The sequence below is a fragment of the Epinephelus fuscoguttatus genome, linkage group LG5 (genome assembly GCF_011397635.1).
Source record: "Epinephelus fuscoguttatus linkage group LG5, E.fuscoguttatus.final_Chr_v1".
Lineage (NCBI taxonomy): Eukaryota > Metazoa > Chordata > Actinopteri > Perciformes > Serranidae > Epinephelus > Epinephelus fuscoguttatus.
In genome coordinates, this window is record NC_064756.1 from 34,462,892 (window position 1) to 34,479,767 (window position 16,876).

General features: G+C 39.4%; 3 protein-coding genes across 4 annotated transcripts; 2 read left to right on the forward strand and 1 right to left on the reverse strand.

Annotated features, from left to right (window-relative positions):
- The first annotated feature begins 230 nt into the window (after positions 1-230).
- On the forward strand, positions 231-7,631 carry napab (N-ethylmaleimide-sensitive factor attachment protein, alpha b). Its single transcript, XM_049577034.1, has 11 exons — positions 231-461; positions 2,494-2,573; positions 2,694-2,810; positions 3,243-3,289; positions 3,410-3,487; positions 4,272-4,327; positions 4,535-4,619; positions 4,718-4,822; positions 4,908-4,976; positions 6,057-6,107; positions 6,405-7,631. The coding sequence occupies exons 1-11, from the start codon at positions 364-366 to the stop codon at positions 6,504-6,506; spliced, it is 888 nt and encodes a 295-aa protein (XP_049432991.1). The 5' UTR covers positions 231-363; the 3' UTR covers positions 6,507-7,631.
- b3gnt2l (UDP-GlcNAc:betaGal beta-1,3-N-acetylglucosaminyltransferase 2, like) lies at positions 7,581-11,026 on the forward strand. 2 transcript variants are annotated; one of them, XM_049577031.1, is made up of 3 exons: positions 7,581-7,705; positions 7,792-7,890; positions 9,380-11,026. In XM_049577031.1, the coding sequence occupies exon 3, from the start codon at positions 9,499-9,501 to the stop codon at positions 10,765-10,767; it is 1,269 nt and encodes a 422-aa protein (XP_049432988.1). In that variant the 5' UTR covers positions 7,581-7,705; positions 7,792-7,890; positions 9,380-9,498; the 3' UTR covers positions 10,768-11,026. The 2 variants fall into 2 exon arrangements, with proteins under 2 accessions (XP_049432988.1, XP_049432990.1); XM_049577033.1 differs by lacking the exons at positions 7,581-7,705; positions 7,792-7,890 and adding an exon at positions 8,257-8,289.
- An 80-nt stretch (positions 11,027-11,106) lies between these two features.
- On the reverse strand, positions 11,107-16,354 carry bckdha (branched chain keto acid dehydrogenase E1 subunit alpha). Its single transcript, XM_049576089.1, has 8 exons — positions 16,055-16,354; positions 14,358-14,534; positions 14,147-14,233; positions 13,948-14,056; positions 13,009-13,170; positions 12,714-12,920; positions 12,481-12,622; positions 11,107-12,073 (listed from the first exon to the last, which is right to left on the reverse strand). The coding sequence occupies exons 1-8, from the start codon at positions 16,166-16,168 to the stop codon at positions 11,731-11,733; spliced, it is 1,341 nt and encodes a 446-aa protein (XP_049432046.1). The 5' UTR covers positions 16,169-16,354; the 3' UTR covers positions 11,107-11,730.
- Positions 16,355-16,876: the final 522 nt, after the last annotated feature.

Here is a 16,876-nt window from a genome sequence, read left to right on the forward strand (position 1 = left end):
TAAGTAGGCTACATTTCAGTGCTAAAACGTAGGTACCTTTACGTGAGTAAATTGTTGATGCATGACTTTTACTTGTACAACAGTATTTCTACACTGTGTCATTGCTACTTTTACTGAAGTAAAATATCTCAGTAATTCTACCACCACTGTTAATTATAACTTGAAGTAGATTGAGGTTGGAACTTACGAATAGCACCTGAAGGCGGCAGGTCCAGTGTCACATGACAGGGGTGATGGTCTGGCTGGTGACGTGACAAGGCAAAGCAAACCCGCTGCTACGGTAGCACTGATTAGCAAGTTTGTTGACTAAACTTTCGCAATTTCTCATTCTGCCCTCAACATTAAAGCTGTGACACACGAATAATGGACAACAGTGGGAAAGAAAAAGAAGCAACGGCTTTAATGGCCGAGGCTGAGAAGAAAATGAAATCATCGCAGTCGTTTTTCGGGGCGATGTTTGGGTGAGTGTGTCAGTTAGCTTCTGTTTAACGTTTAGCTAAATTTCGTCAAAGCTAAAGGCCAAGTAAGCGGAAGATGGCTAGCTGACCAGACACCAGCAGATCTGAAGGCAGGACAAAAACACACTGCACCACCGTGCTACTTCGTATCTAGTTCGTGGTTTATATAATGCGAGCGTTAAACGCTGCATTACAGCTAAGTTATAAATGTGGCGTTATCTTCGTTCAGATCACTGCTGAACAGAGAATAACCACGTATAAAACAGGGTTGTGTGCAGCAGAAAACGGGGCTCAGTTACTCAGTGCCAAGTCCTGCAATGTGCAGATGGGCTTGTAATGGAAAATATTCGTTTTACAATACATTTTAAGTAATTCACGCATATCGGAAGGACACGGAGTACCAGCCGCAGTGTTGATGCTATAACCCCATCTACTGGGGAAATATTGTAAAGTCACTCCTATCTTTAGGTGCATAACACATTTCCATTAATGACATTTGTTTACAACAGCAGAGTGGACTGGATTTATGAATTGCATCAGATTTAGTAAGATAGTAAGTTAAGCCAAGTTCATGCACCACTACTGTGAGCATGAATGTAACAATACAAAACCATCTTAAATTGTAAAAGTGCCCAGAGATAAGATAAGTTAATCCTTTACTGATTCCCAGAGGAGAGATTCAGGTGTTGCAGAAGCAGAAAGACAGGTACAAGTACAGATGAACAGAGAAGTTTTTCAAAGCAGTCTTGTATATATGTAAATAGATTAAACCAGAATAGTATATAGTGTGATTAAGTAGTGACATTGTTGTCTCTACTATTGTAGCAACATAATAGAAATACAATGTAGTAAATAACCGCGTAAGTCACTGTAACATGTAACATTGTAGTATGGGATAAGATACAGTAAGGGATGTACGGTATGGATCTTTTGCCAATATCCAATATGTCAATATATAACAACTCATTGGACTGATAACCAATACCAATGTCGCCACCTAATTTTAGTGATTATTACGTCTCTTCCGTAGTGGAATAAACATCATATTATGCATGTATACTCTTATTGTGATGGCACACTAACAGATGGAGACATAAAATACAATAGTTTTCAATATATGTAATGTTTATTCACTGTGCAAATTAAATAAAAGCTTGTTGACCAATTCTGATATTTCATTTTAAAGCCAATATCGGCTGATACCAATGATGTACCGATTTTATTGTGCATCACTAGGTGTGGCATAAGGTGCAATGTGATAATAATCGTAATTATATAGTAGAACATAATGTATCATCATATGTATCATTATCATGATATTGATAATGCTATTTTTTTTCTGATATCAATATATTTAGCACAGTATGGTGAACAAATGTAGCATCACATATATATAATAGGAGTGGGGGTGGAGAGTCAATACAGCATTGTATTGCCTTTTCTTTTGCATAGCAATAGTGTATAGTTACATAATTGACGACAATCCATTTTTTATTATATTAATTATAATATTGCAAATACAAATTAAACTTTTTGTAGACCACTAGAATAATAAAGTCCATTCAGTCCTCTATTACATTTTTCTGCAGTAAAAATTATCAAAGTTAGATGAACAGAATGAAAACTATCTTATTAGATAAAACACATGTTGAAAAGATTTTCCTTTGTTGACACAATTTTTAATTGAAAAAAAGGTAATAAATTGCAATATATGCCAATATATGTTATTGCAGTACTGAGCATATTGCAATAATACTGGACTGTGACTTAAGTATCGTGGTAATATTGTTTAGTGGGGCCTCTAAGGATTTTCACTGTGTTTCAGTGTTCTCTTCACATATGTAAACAAAAACTTGAATAGCACAGTTAATTTACATAGTGAATATCTCTCAGTCATGCAGCATGCCCCAAAATATCTTTACATTAATGTATCAAGGCTAGTCATTAACTATTATGAAACTTAATGTTTGATCAATGTTACCCAGCAATAATCTGTATGAGTCTTGTTTAACTCAACACCTGTGCTGTCACACAGGGGTTCCTCCAAGATGGAAGAGGCCTGTGACATGTACGTGAGGGCAGCCAACATGTACAAAATGGCCAAAAATTGGTGTGGTAAGAATAATCATTACAGGTTGAATTCAAAGAAGGAATGATTGTCCTTTTATTTGTTACGATTTTTTCAGTCTGTCAGTATTCTAACATGCAGTGCATTTGCATGCATCTTTTGTTCAGCTGCAGGAAATGCGTTCTCCCAAGCTGCTCGCCTTCACCTTCAGATGCAGAGCAAACACGATGCAGCGACTAACTTCATAGATGCTGGAAATGCCTTCAAAAAAGCAGATCCACAAGGTAATCATTACTCATAACCACCCTTGGGACTATATGACTGCTAATCTCACGTGTATTTCCTGTTTTACAAGCCTGCTCTACCAGTTCCAGAGGACCATGTACATAAGTCAGTGTCTGATGTCTAAAGAGCTTTAACAACATTATTTACAGCTCTTTTCACTGTGCAGTTAGAAAATGGGAATGTGGACAGATAAATGCTTTGTACCAGAGGAAAGTGTAAATAAATAATTACATCAAGCCCAGTGGCCACCATATTTTAGGCAGAGGAATCTTTTTAAATGGACTCTTGCCTTTAACCCTCTCACCACTTCTAATTTAGTTGATCTACAAGTTTATACTTACTCTTTTCTTTTTTGTGATGTGAATTCAATGAATAATTGCAGTGACCCAGTTTTATGTCATGTGTCTAAAACATTTTATATTTCTCAACAGAGGCCATAAACTGCCTAAACCGAGCTATTGAGATATACACTGATATGGTGAGTCTACAAACAGGGAAGCCTTGTTTAAAGTATTGAATTTCAAAAGCCTTTTTATGTTACGCAACTGTTGTGCTGATGTTACTCCCCCTTGTTTTGTTTTTTTTTCTCTGCTTTTAGGGGCGCTTCACCATCGCAGCCAAACATCACATCACCATTGCTGAAATATATGAGACAGAGATGGTGGACATCGACAAGGTCAGAATAAATATCTGTGTTTCATGTTTATTATTTTATGCATTAGAGGAACAGTGTGTAGGATTAAGGGGGATTTAGTGGCATCTAGCAGTGAGGATTGCAGATTGCAACCAGCTGAAACTTCTCCTAGTTAAAACTCCTTCACTGTTTATTGTTCAAGGTCAAGGTGACTTCACTGTCTCCCTTGGGAGAAATTTATCTTGGATTAAGGGAAACAACACAGTAATAACATTAAATATTAAATATGTCACATGTGCAAAACATTTGCTTGTAGAAATTGGAATTACAGGAGGTTTTTACTGTCAGGGAAATTATCCGCAGAGTTCTCCGCCTCTCCAAAACAAACGGAGCAGGTGATTAAAACAGGTAAAAACACTGAATAAAAGAGTTTCACATTACAAATCAGTGTTTCTCCAACTGCCAGCCATGCACCTACTAATATGTGCTAACCTTTTTTCTGTGATAACTTAAGATTCAAACGCTCAGGAGGTTTTTTACCAGAAGCTGAATTATCCACAGAAGTCTCTAATCCTCCAAAACTAACAGACCTAGTGTTTCAAACCACTAAACATAGAATAAAGCAGGTGATTATACACTGAAGAAAACATACTTATTATATTTAATTTCTGCTGATATATCCCCCTAAATCTGACACACACCGAACTTTAATTCAAGGGCAAATTCTTGCTTCTAATTTAACAGCTAGTAGTCTCTGTTGTTTAAACCTTCAAATCATCTCTTGGGGAAAACTCTGTTTATGCCTTATGTCCAATTTCCATTCCAGGCCATTGCTCATTATGAGCAGGCAGCAGATTATTACAAAGGTGAAGAATCCACCAGGTAACTATTTTGGATGAGTAATATTCTCTTTTGTTTGCTTTTGGGGTGTGGTGTTTTGTAGGCTTTAAAAAAAGTAATTAATACAGTTTCTTTTCCTTTTACACTTTTGTTTTATGATTGTGCAGCTATGTAACTTAATGGTCTTTGAGCCTTGATATGTGTGAATACATGATGTGGACTTAGAAGCCTCTCAATTTTCCTTTGCAGTTCCGCAAACAAGTGCCTTCTGAAAGTAGCAACCTACGCAGCTCAGCTGGAGCAGTACCCAAAAGCGATTGAGATCTATGAACAGGTGAGATAAGGAAAGCTCATCTGTGGCCATTATGTTATCAGTGGCTTTTGTGGGCTGTGGTACCAAAATAAATGTGAATTGTACTTTGTGATTTTTAGGTTGGAACCCACGCAATGGACAGTACGCTCCTGAAATACAGTGCCAAGGATCACTTCTTCAAGGCAGCGCTCTGTCACTTCTGTGTAGACATGCTGAATGCAAAAGTAAGCCTAACACTTGATTCTGTGTCCATGTACAGCAAGTGTAACATGAGCCCACTGTCCTAATGTTCATTCTCTTGTCACCCAGCTCGCTGTGCAGAAGTACGAAGAAATGTTTCCAGCCTTTTCAGACTCTCGAGAATGCAAGCTGTTGAAGGTAGGCTTTGGTGTTAGTTTGGCTCTGAAATTAACAAATGAACAAAAACACTGAATAATCCTCTCGATATAAAATGGCAAGGCAGATGGGCAAAACACCACTCATCTTGGTACAGTTAAAGTCTGCCCTCAACAGTTCTGATTAGAAAGACATGCTGGTGTTTACATACTGTAGAAGTAATCACAAATGTTTGTCTGTTTTTCTTATAAGATGGAAAAATAACGAACTAAGACTAACTTAATTGCTTTGTTAACTCATTGTTAAACACACTTCACTTCAACCTCACACAAACAAAACTCACCTAAACTGTCTTGGTTCGTCTGTCCATTTTTCCAACCATCACCAACTCTGGTTTGGGCGAAATAAACCATTCATTCACAGAGTTAGATGTGAAAATATGCTGGCTCTGCACACTCTTTTTTCCCCCTTGTCTCTCTCTGCCGTTGCTGGCCAGCTTTTTACTGGTGCTGTAACATTATTCCCACCATTCATAGGGTGCATCCCAAGGCTCTTATTTGATATTTCCTTGCTCCTCTAACCTCGCTTGAACCAGAAGACATTCTGGTGTCTCATCTTTAAAGCTGTCCAAAAGCTCTTAATTCTGCTCTAGGGAGTGAGGAGGGATTTCTGAGGAAGAGATCCCTTCCTCAGAGATATCCCCCCCCCGATTCGATATCAGTTATTGATACGATGCTGCAGCTGATCGGACTGACCTGATACATCACTGCAATCACTAGAGTTTCATACTGGAGTGAACACAGATAACAGATTAAACTCAAGTGTCTAGAGATTGACCAGTAGAGACTGGCCTCTGGTGGCACATGATGTGCATTACATCGCCTCAACACAGCATCTCTATCAGTTTCTGTACTTTTGACAGTTGTGAAACTCATACCTACCTATTTTTAAAAACCCTTGTATACAGTGATACCAAGATACTGTCCAAGCCTTCTTCCGGGCATGCAGTGCATTATAGCCTGTTGTTATGGCATCTCAAATTATTGTTTTTTACAATCAGAGTGTATTTTTGTCTATAGGAAGCCTTTCTGACATACAGCATTATTGTTTTTACCTAATCAGAAACTTCTAGATGCCTATGAAGAACAGAACGTGGATGCCTATACTGACTCGGTGAGTGGACAGTTTGACTACAAGATTATTATCTGAGTGAAGTGTTGGGATACCAGTAAAAAATTAAAGCTAAGGAGTCTTTATAGATGTATTTGAATCAGAATGTGTATTTCTTGGACCTGATAGATTAATATCTCTTTATTACAGGTGTGCATTAAAAAAAACAGATGTCCAAATATTGCTTTGTGCTGTTAATTATATATTGAGTAATAAAAAAAACAGTACAAAAATGCCACACTGTATGATGTGACTTTTACTGTTTGGGGCTTTTGGTAACAGTTACTGCTTATTTCTTAGGTGAAGGAATTTGACACCATCTCACGGTTGGACCAGTGGCTCACCACCATGCTTCTCCGCATCAAGAAGACCATACAGGACGACGAGAGTGACCTTCGCTGACTTCCCTACCTGCTTGTGACCTCAAGCCCTCAACAAGCAACATGCATCCTTCTTTTTTGCCTCAAGCCTCTCACATCCATTCTAGCAGCAATCTTAACCGTTTGACCACTATCCCCTTATATTCCCTCACAGACACTGTTTCTATCCCATCATGTGCAGTATTTCTTCCTTTCCTTTTTAATCATCTCAACTTAATGTTCCAAAAAATTGTGCTATGAACATTATTTTCCCCAGTGTGCACACAGCACACAGTATATTAGTTGTATATTGTTATGATCCAGGTATTGGCCCAACATTAATTAAAATATTCATAATGGCTGCAATACCAAATACTCATACCAGCACACTAGTGTAATAAAGGTTTTATTTTATTGTTCTTGTAATGAAATGGATGAGAGGATGCTAATTTACAAACAAAAGTTTTCCCATAATGTGCTCTAGAGTCAACTTAACTGACCAAAATGCCAATTCAGACTAAAGCACTCACATTGTTTTTTGGTCCTTTGGAGTGCTCAGTATACTGTAGGTCACATAAGGGCACCTCTAATTAAACAGCACTTCATCTCAGCTACAGAGCTTCTCTCCAAGCAGAGGCCAAGAGTATCTGAGGTTATTCCACGGCAAATACCCCCTTTGCCTTACGCTGTGAAATTCTCAGGATGTGAACAGCTAGATTTGATGAAAGAAGAAAACATTGATGCTTTTAGACGTGTTCTCAGTTCATTTACTAACTGTTTTGGGGATTTCCATTTAAAGTGCTTTTATTTTATGAACGAAGGTGAAAGGAGCTCATCACCTTTGTGAACATTTGCATGGTTTGATAAGGATGAGAAAACTAGAGCAGCCGCTTTCCACTGTATAGGAGTTATTTCTCAAGTGTGAGTGTGTTTTTGTTTTTGTTTTTTGTGATTGATTTTTTTTTTTTTTTCTGTCATAAATAACCAGGCTGAGAAAAAGCCTGCACGAGATGCAATACATTGAAGAAAACGGAGCTTTACTGATCTGAACACTGTGCTCATGTACTCTCCTGGTGATTTTGTCAAGAGACAATTGGTCTTAAATAATTTGTACATCAGTGATGTTTCCTGTCAAACGTTTGAATAAACCTGTCTGAGACATTCAGCATCCTGGGCGTGGCCTCCACCTGCCTGCAGTGCTGTGTGAACTGATCGCCTGATCTTATAAACGGACCTGCACCTGTATGTACTTACATTGCCTTTTTAATTCCATTAAAGGAAAATATGGGGTGGAAAACTAAACGATGCGGTTTTGTGCATCTGTTCAGCTGTCGGTAGGATCTGAGGGCTCCAGGATATTATTTTCTTCTGCCGTGTCTGACTCCTCAACTTCTGCTTCTGCTTGACGGGCGATCATCTTGGACTTAGTAAGTGGTTTCCAAAACTTGCATGTGGAATTGTTATCTTCTTTGTGACTCTCTTAACGCCAGGTAAAGGCTCTCACCTACCGGTGTCCGGCTTTGTAACGGTGAGCTTGTTTGCAACCTGTGGACAGGCGTATCGAATTTTGAATCGAGTCGCGCTTTAATTAAATCCGTTAAATGAAATCCGTCGTGCGTATTTTAGACCTATACCTTGGCAAAGATGCAATATAAGTTGTCCATATGCGTTTTCATGTTTCCCTTCCTATGCATAAGTTAATATATTTCAGGTGTTTTGCTAATTTACTGTAACGCTGTTAAATTGAAGCCCTCAGGACTTAACTGCTTTGTTTGTGCAAAGCCGGTTTGCTTCTAATTAAACACTGGGGAGAAGACTGTGCTCAGGTGCGTCCCGACAGAGCTCAGCTGCAGGCCATCTCATTTTCAAGACTATATCACCTGCGACAAATTAAGACACCACCAGGACATTTAAATGTAAATTTAAATATAAAAATAATAACAACAACAACAACAACAATAATAATAATAATAATAATAATAATAATAATAATAATAATTATTATTATTATTATTATTATTATTATTATTATTATTATTATTATTATATATATTTATTTATTTATATATATATATATATATATATATATATATATATATATATATATATATATAAAATTTTTATTGACTTGACATCACATCACACTGCCTTTTTATTTACTCCTTCACTTAATGAGATTTTTATCTTTAACATGTATGTCTGATTTTGTAGTAATACATCATTATTGTTTCTCTAATAATTTATTTACCTATTATTATATTCAATTATAGCTGATTGAGTTCACTGTCTTTAAGTGTAATTGTGCTTTAGCAACACACATGAAATGGTATGCCTATAAAGCTTATTAAATTGAGTTGAAATTGATAAGCACTGACCACAAAGAGATGCAAAGGAATGGTAAAGAGACACAAAATAACCACAAAGAGGAGAAACAAAATGTTCAAAAGACACAAACAAAAAGAGACACAAAACCTACAAAAACATGAATAACGCTACAAAGAGATGTAAGCAATAACAATAAAAGTGACAAAATAACCACAGAGTCTATGTGTCTTGCTCTTATGGAGAAACATAGTAGGGCATTTTGCATATCTGTGTCCAGAGGCCCATTGTCTCAAAATCCTTTCTTAGCATTGAAAACTGTGATGATTGTCATAGGGCAATAATATAAAATAACCATACTCTTACTAACTTCAATATGTACATCTCTGTGTATTATTTGGTGAACAAGTATTCATCTATTGTGTCAGCTCTGTAAGTGGGGTTTGACAAAATAACAAGAATACCTGGCAGTATATTTAACAGTTTGCACTGAATACTAATTGAAACTGATAGTTATTTCTATTAATGTCCAAGGCTGTAAGGTTTGCAATTTGGTTATTTACATTAAGGTGTCCTGTATACCTCTGTTGGCAGGTATATCCAGAGCATCACCTGAAGACAATAACACACCAGGTCCCGGGACCATCTCCCCTGAAAGATGATCTATTTCTAGAGCAACGCACCACACAGCTTGGTTTACTCACCTCGAGCCAATGAGACGTTTTCATACCTTGAGTGCTTTGGTTGTCCTTGTCACTTTATTTCTGATCTTCTACTCAACCCTACACTTAGAGGTGACCTACAGTCGCAGGGCGGCACCAGAGGACCACCTCAAGCATGTCAGCCTCCAGGCCCACGACAGAAAAACACCATCCTCCAAGCAGGAGAGCTTCACTACACCTCACCCCAATGTCCACAATGTGTCTGTTTCTGATGGCCTCAGACAAACCATCCCTCAAAATGGAGCGTACTGGAACCGCCTTTTGCACTCGTCCCTCAGGAATCTGGACAAGGGAGATAATCCTTTTGGACATGACTCTGATTGGTCTGGCTGCAGGGAGACAAATCTAGAGCTTCTGCAAACAAATGTGCATGACTTCACCTCCTATTTTGCCTTATTCCAGGACTTTTTGCAGGGCATGAACTGCAGGTCCCCTCCAGTTCTGCTCAATCAACCCAACAAGTGCTTCTCTAAAGGGAAAGGAGACAACCGGACCTTCCTGCTTATTGCCATTAAGTCAAGTCCTGGAAACTTTGAGCGAAGACAGGCGGTGCGGGAGACCTGGGGACGAGAGGGGGTGTATCAGAGTGGACTGAGAGTGCGCACTGTGTTCCTAGTGGGAAGCTCCCCACTTGAGGACCCTGACCTCAGCCCACTGCTGTCATTTGAAGCAAGATACTTTGGGGACATCCTGCAGTGGGACTTTCATGAATCTTTCTTGAATCTGACGCTCAAAGTGAACACATTCCTCCAGTGGGCACTGAAATACTGTCCTCATGCCTCCTTTGTTTTTAGTGGAGATGATGATGTATTTGTTAACACACCCGCATTAATCAGCTATCTGCACTCTCTGGAGCCTTCAAAAGCCTCTCGGTTGTATGTTGGACATGTCATAAGCACAGCAAATCCCCTCAGGGACCCCAAAAGCAAATACTACATTCCTCTGAGTTTCTATGAAGGCCCATACCCTGCTTATGCTGGTGGAGGTGGTTTTCTTATCTCTGGAGCATTGCTGCAACCCTTTCATTCAGTTTCACGCATTATTCCTTTCTTCCCCATCGACGACGTCTATGCTGGGATGTGCTTGAAGGCTATGGGGGTTTCTCCGGAGGCAAACGCAGGCTTTCAGACATTTGACATCAAGGAGGAGGATCGTGAGAATCTGTGTGTGCATAAAGATCTGATTCTGATTCACCAGCGCTCTCCCCAACAGGTGAAGAAGTTGTGGAGGGGTATTCACAGCCCCTTGCTGACTTGTTGAATAGGACTGGTGAGCAAAAGATACCGATTTAAAAGAAGAGAGGAAAGACTGACTGCAGCAACATGCTGAGGCCATGGCTTATTTACTTCCATCGTTGTCCCTTTCACTGTCCTTTTTCAAGATGATGCAGCAAGAGGAAGTGTAATTGAGGGTTTCATACAGTCTGCTGTTGACATCTGGCATGGACTCAAACTTGTAGCATGAACAAATGCAGAGTTGTTCATTTATAATGGAAATATGAGCATAGTGGGTCAAGATATTTCACTGCCAAGTCAGACTGAACACCTTTTTTCCTTTTGTTCCACTGAATTCAAATAAAAATAATTCAACCAAGACAACTGAAAGCTCCAGAGTTTATTTTCCACAAAACACAAAACAGACACAAGTGTACAGTTCTGGAATTTATAATAGTGTAACAGCATTGCAGCACACAAACCCATCTAAAATTTGGGTGTGTATACTAAAAAACAATTCGTATAGGAAAGTTAGTCAGTCACCTCAATGATACACAAGGAAACCTGTTAGAACCATGATCACTGGAGAGGACAGTTGCAGGTGAGAGAACAAACACAACAGGAGTAAACTTTCACCATTTATTGCTCAGTTTGTACATTTCTTTTGCATTACAAATGCACCATTTTGCTGTACTTTAAAGAAGAACAGGGGTGACCTTGGAATTACTGAGACACAAGTGTGATTTAGCATTTTAGAGGAGCTTTACTACTGACAGTAAATCTATTAACTTAAGGCACCAAACCCAGAGGCATGAAGTACAATATTTTTCGAAAGCACAATCTTTCTCCTCTTCCTTAGCTGTGCAGAAAGAAATGACACACTGTATATCAAAACTATATTTTTATGAATACAGTAAGGGTGTAAAGGTGTGCAACAGTTTAGTCTCAATTCTCACCCACTCCTACATTAAGTCACCAAATAGCAACTCATTCCATCCTATGAACACAGTTATTTATCATAAAGGTCAAGTGGGTAGTGCTCTTTGTATTGGCTCACGTGCCTCCGCATGGATTCTCTCTGCTTGCTCAGTTGGGACGTCAACTCCTGGTACACATCAGTAAACAGCAGCTCAGGATTCGGTTTAAGGCGTTTCTCGGCCCCCTCGAACGCCTCCATCACCATCTTGCGAGATTTCTTCCGCCAGCTCCTCTCGTCGTCCTCGCTCCACCAACCTCGGGCCGCCATGTAATGTCTCAGCCTCGAGATGGGATGGTCCTGCTTGTCCCAGTAGTTCACTTCGTCCACCGAACGGTAAGCTGAGCTGTCGTCACTGGTGCTGTGGTGTCCAATTCTAGAGAATGAAAAGAAGTATTCTTCCTCAATTGACTTAAACATTTTAGCCGTGAGCATGTTTTCTACAACCTTCCATAAAATGTTCTCCTCAAAAAGCATTTTGTTAAAAATGCAACCCATTCAAATCCTGTCACTCCATCCACTCCTTATGATTTAATATTGGACTTTACTAAAAATCAATAAAAGTACTTAAAAGTGGGTACTTTAAAAAATGTAGCAACCAGGTTATACCATTGTCTGTCTCCCTCCTTTTGTTCTGTGTGTTTGATCGAGGCTGTTAAATAACTTAATAAACTAAACTAAAATAGTTAATCATTATAATCGGGACTAACAATTCAGTGCATCAAGCAACTGTTGTAATGACCTCAGTCTGAATGGTCACACATCACTCCAACATCAACTAACCTGTAGGTCATTGCCTCAATAAGGAAGGGCTGGTTCTCAGCCACAGCCCTGCGGCGTGCCTCTTTTGTAGCATTGTACACAGCAAACACATCATTACCATCAACACGGATGGACAGCATGCCATAACCCGGACCACGAGCAGCTGTTCAATCAGAAAAAAATGAAACATGTTCATAAGAGCAGCTGAGGATTTCATATCAGACACTGCATACGACCACACTTAGATTTCTTACCAATGCCATCTCCCCTATACTGCTCATTGGTGGGGGTAGAGATGGCATAGCCGTTGTTACGACAGAAGAATATCAGTGGGCACTCAAGGGTGGCGGAAAAGTTGAAGCCAGCGTGTGCATCCCCTTCGCTGGCAGCTCCCTCTCCGAAGTAACAGATTACAACACGGTTGAGGTTTTCTCGCTTGATTGCGTATGCAGCTCCAGCCGCTGAAACAGACACATCAGGCATGAATATATGTTTCCAGGTGTATGTACCTACAGATCAGACAGGTTAACACATAGATGTACAGCCTACCCTGAGGAATCTGAGTGGCCAAGGGAGAGGAGATGGTGACAAAGTTCAGATCTTTGGAGCCGTAGTGGACAGGCATCTGCCGGCCCTTGCCAAGGTCATCTGCGTTGCCGTAGCACTGAGCCATGAACATCTCCAGAGGAAAACCACGGTACATCAGCACTCCTGCAGGGCAGCATAGGAATTTTAAGACTGTTACTTACAAGACATAAAAACCAGGAAAACTGAGGGTTATTATACTGAAAGGACATGCAGGGGGGATGTGAGCCAAAAGGCTGGAGGGTAGACGTTATTCTAGAGGTTATATGGATGGTGAAAATGCAGTTGGAAGAGTGATGCAGTGGTTATGAGAGGACTACAGAGGGTGAGACTGCATTCAAGGGGGTGTACAGTGGCAGGAGAGCATACATAGGGTGAGACAGGTTGGGGGAGGTTAAGATATTAGATAAATGTAAGTTGTTGAAGATACAGGTCTATTTCTAGATGCACTTTAGATGTTTATATTTGAGTTGTAAAGAACATTTGCTGCTGACTCTACATAATGTGATCTACAGTTAAGGACAGATTTTCCGAATGACTGAACAACTGAATGCAGAATGACGGAAGTCAATGTGGGTGTGTTGCTGAATGAATGAAGCATTGTTGACTTCACAAGTCACATGATGATTGAAAACCAAAGCAATCACTGGCACATCTATTTAGACCAAACCGCCTATCAAGCTTGGAGTAGAGCTGTTATGTTTGATACAACATTACTACTGACACTGACCATCTTATAATGTACGTTCCAGAGTGCAATGATCGTAACAACTACTTCAACAATAAGATGTAACAAAATTAAGGTAAGTCAATTGCTTTAATCACTATCAAAACTTAAAAAGTAAACCCTGTATCTAAAAAGGATCAATGTCAGGTAAAAACCGCATGTTGTCTGATTCTTACCAGCTTCTCTGTATTGACCAAAGACCAAGTCGCTTGGGTCCAGAGCAGCAGCACTACCAATATGTGTCCCCTCCTCACCATAGTTGGTCATGTAAAAAGAGATCCGACCCTGAAACATCAACAAAGCCACACACCTTTACAACATTCTTCAATAACTGTTAAACCAGGAAATGCAACAACAACAACAAAAAAAACATACCTGTCTCTGAGACTCATAAAGAATGCGATCCATTGTGTTCAGCATAGTCATCTTCTGATAAAAGTTTAAAACTGTCTCTTTGGAGAGCTGAGCAGGAAACAAACACACAAAACCACCAACAAATTAACTTTGGCCCAGCAGAGCATGTCGGGAGGAGAGGAGGTCATAGTGCCACTTTTAATAACCAGGGGTGCAGGCAGGCTGACTGTACCTGAGGGTCTTGAGAGGGGTTAATGATGTTGCCCTGCCTGTCCATCACCCGGTACACTGGGATCCCAGAGATGACATTGGGCTGGATGAACTCAAGCTGATCCACAAACTCGGCCGAGGCTCCAGGGAACTGTGGCTTTTCCAGAGATGAGTCAAAGGGCTGCTGTCGGTGCACAGCCTGAAAGATTGAATACAAGCATTAATTATTAATAACATCACTGTGGCTGTGGGCAAAGCAATGCCCTCTCTCAAATACACAACACAAAAGGAAGATTCATCTTTCTCTTAATGATTACATCCAAAGAAAAAACTGCAGCTGCTTTGCTGCAACTGAATGGGAAACATGTATGTCATATCACTGAAGGTGATTTTACTGGAATATGACCACATTTCCTGTTTAAAAACCTGTTAGTGCAAGAGCTGTGAATCACAGATTGTGTGTATTGTGATTTAACATGTACTGGGGGATTTGATGGATACTGCATTTTCAAGAATTTACAGCACCATGTCTTTGTAACGATAAGCAATTATGGATGTATATATAAAATTCATGCATTATTTTAGCCTTATTATAATTTTTTTTTGGGGGGGGGGGGGGGGGGGTAAAAATGTGGTCTGGTGAGTGTCAAACCTTTTACTAGTATCATTTTTTTTTTTTTTTTTTTTTTTTGTATATAAATTTGCTGATGCTGTCCCTGGGGCTGTCACATTTTAGCCATTTTTTCAGCCTCATTAGTTTCCATTACAGGACTCTCAATGGCTGAGCGATTTTAGTACCATTATTCATGTTGGCAAAGTAACTAATATCTAACTAAAGCTATCAAGTAAATGTAGTGGAGTAAAAACTGTAAAAGTACCATTTGGACGGCAGTGATTACTGATTATCGCACTGTGACACTGCAGTTGACTCAATAATGCATGTATAGAAAGTAAGGTGAAACATGTTTTAATTTTAAACGATGGTTTTTGTGACATACAGCTGACTCAGAGACCGATTAACAGTAAGCCGTGAATACCAGAATGTGCATTTTTATTTAATGGGAGCTGACAACAACAGTTTTAATGTCACCTTCTCCCCATATCACATTTGTGTTATTAAGATATTACTAGTACATGTTGATCTTGATGACGGAAGTTTCCTCCTCACCGCCCCTTTGTTCGACCAATAGGAATGTAGCCTGCTAAAACATTGGCCGGCTAGCCAGCTAGCGACCTAAGTTTCGGAGTCACAACAGCAAAACACAAGGTGCACCAGTGACACTCAAGGTGCTGATTAGTTTTTGAACATATATATTTACACACATATGGACAGTTTAAGTTTGAGCTAATAGTGGTGCGTTGGAGAATTGTTATATATCTAATACCACCATAGCTTTTGCAAGGTTGTCAGCTAAGCTAGCTGGCTCACAACCCATCGCGATAACTGAAGAAGTCAAGCAACGCGTTCCTGCGAATCCATAATACAAACATATCTAATCCTGACCTAAATATGACCTTTTTTTTTTAAATTCATACACGCACTTGACTATCTAATTGCTGATGATGTAACTTGACATCTCAGCTTTTATTATTAGGCAAAAATCGGACCACTTCTTCCAACAACCCTGTCGCTGCTAAAGCGACCCTGTTTAGCTAATGCTGGCCATCTAGCGAAATAAATAACTCACAGCGATGTTGCACGTTATTGCTTTAACTTACACCGACTCCGAAGGCTCTGTGTTGAAGCAGCCTCGACGCCTTCAGTCCTGCCGTCTGACGAATAGCATGGAAACAGAGTCCATACATTTTGTTCATACTCCTCACAGCCGCCATCGGGACAGTCCGCCGTAGTTGGCTTGGGTGCTAGCTTGTACGCAGTGTTAAACACTCCTTAAAATGTGGAAAAATATGCAAAAATAACTGTTTGATCGCTTTTCACTCCGCAACACTGCTGTCCACTTCCACAATCACGCTTGCCAGGTCGAACCGGCGCGTCAAGTCAACCACAACAATTTTAACATCCGGTGAACCTTCAAAATAAGAGTGAAAGTGACCTACAATACCATACCAAAAATGACGTCTGTAGACAGCGAGGGAACCGACAGTGTAATCAGATCTTTTACTTAAGTAAAAGTAACAATACCACAGTGTAGAAATACACTGTTAGAAGAACAACTCGTGCATTCAATTTTCTTCTTGAGTAAAAGCGCAAATATATTAGCATGACAATATACTTAAAGTACCGGAAGTAAATGTACCCATTGTGCAGAATGGCTCGTTTCAGCGTTATAATATTATAGAAGTTATTGTTATTATTATTATTATTATCATTATTATTATTATTATTATTATTATTGTTGTTGTTGTATCAGCAATTAATACATGTAAGAGCATTTTAATGTTGTAGTTTGTCAATGTGGAGAGTTATAGATATTTTGTATACTAGTGGGCACAAAGTAGTAAATACTGCATCATATCAAATAAGCATGTTGTTTTGTAAAGTAAAAAGCAACTAGTAACTATAACTGTCAAATAAATGTA

Coding starts and splice junctions, on each gene's coding strand:
- napab (XM_049577034.1), top strand. CDS start 364: ATGGACAACAGTGGGAAAGAAAAAGAAGCAACGGCTTTAATGGCCGAG. Junction 2,574..2,693: donor AATGGCCAAAAATTGGTGTG/GTAAGAATAATC, acceptor TCTTTTGTTCAG/CTGCAGGAAATGCGTTCTCC. Junction 2,811..3,242: donor CAAAAAAGCAGATCCACAAG/GTAATCATTACT, acceptor ATTTCTCAACAG/AGGCCATAAACTGCCTAAAC.
- b3gnt2l (XM_049577031.1), top strand. CDS start 9,499: ATGAGACGTTTTCATACCTTGAGTGCTTTGGTTGTCCTTGTCACTTTA.
- bckdha (XM_049576089.1), bottom strand. CDS start 16,168: ATGGCGGCTGTGAGGAGTATGAACAAAATGTATGGACTCTGTTTCCAT. Junction 14,057..14,146: donor TTTATGAGTCTCAGAGACAG/GTATGTTTTTTT, acceptor TTGATGTTTCAG/GGTCGGATCTCTTTTTACAT. Junction 12,623..12,713: donor GTATAGGGGAGATGGCATTG/GTAAGAAATCTA, acceptor CTGATTGAACAG/CTGCTCGTGGTCCGGGTTAT.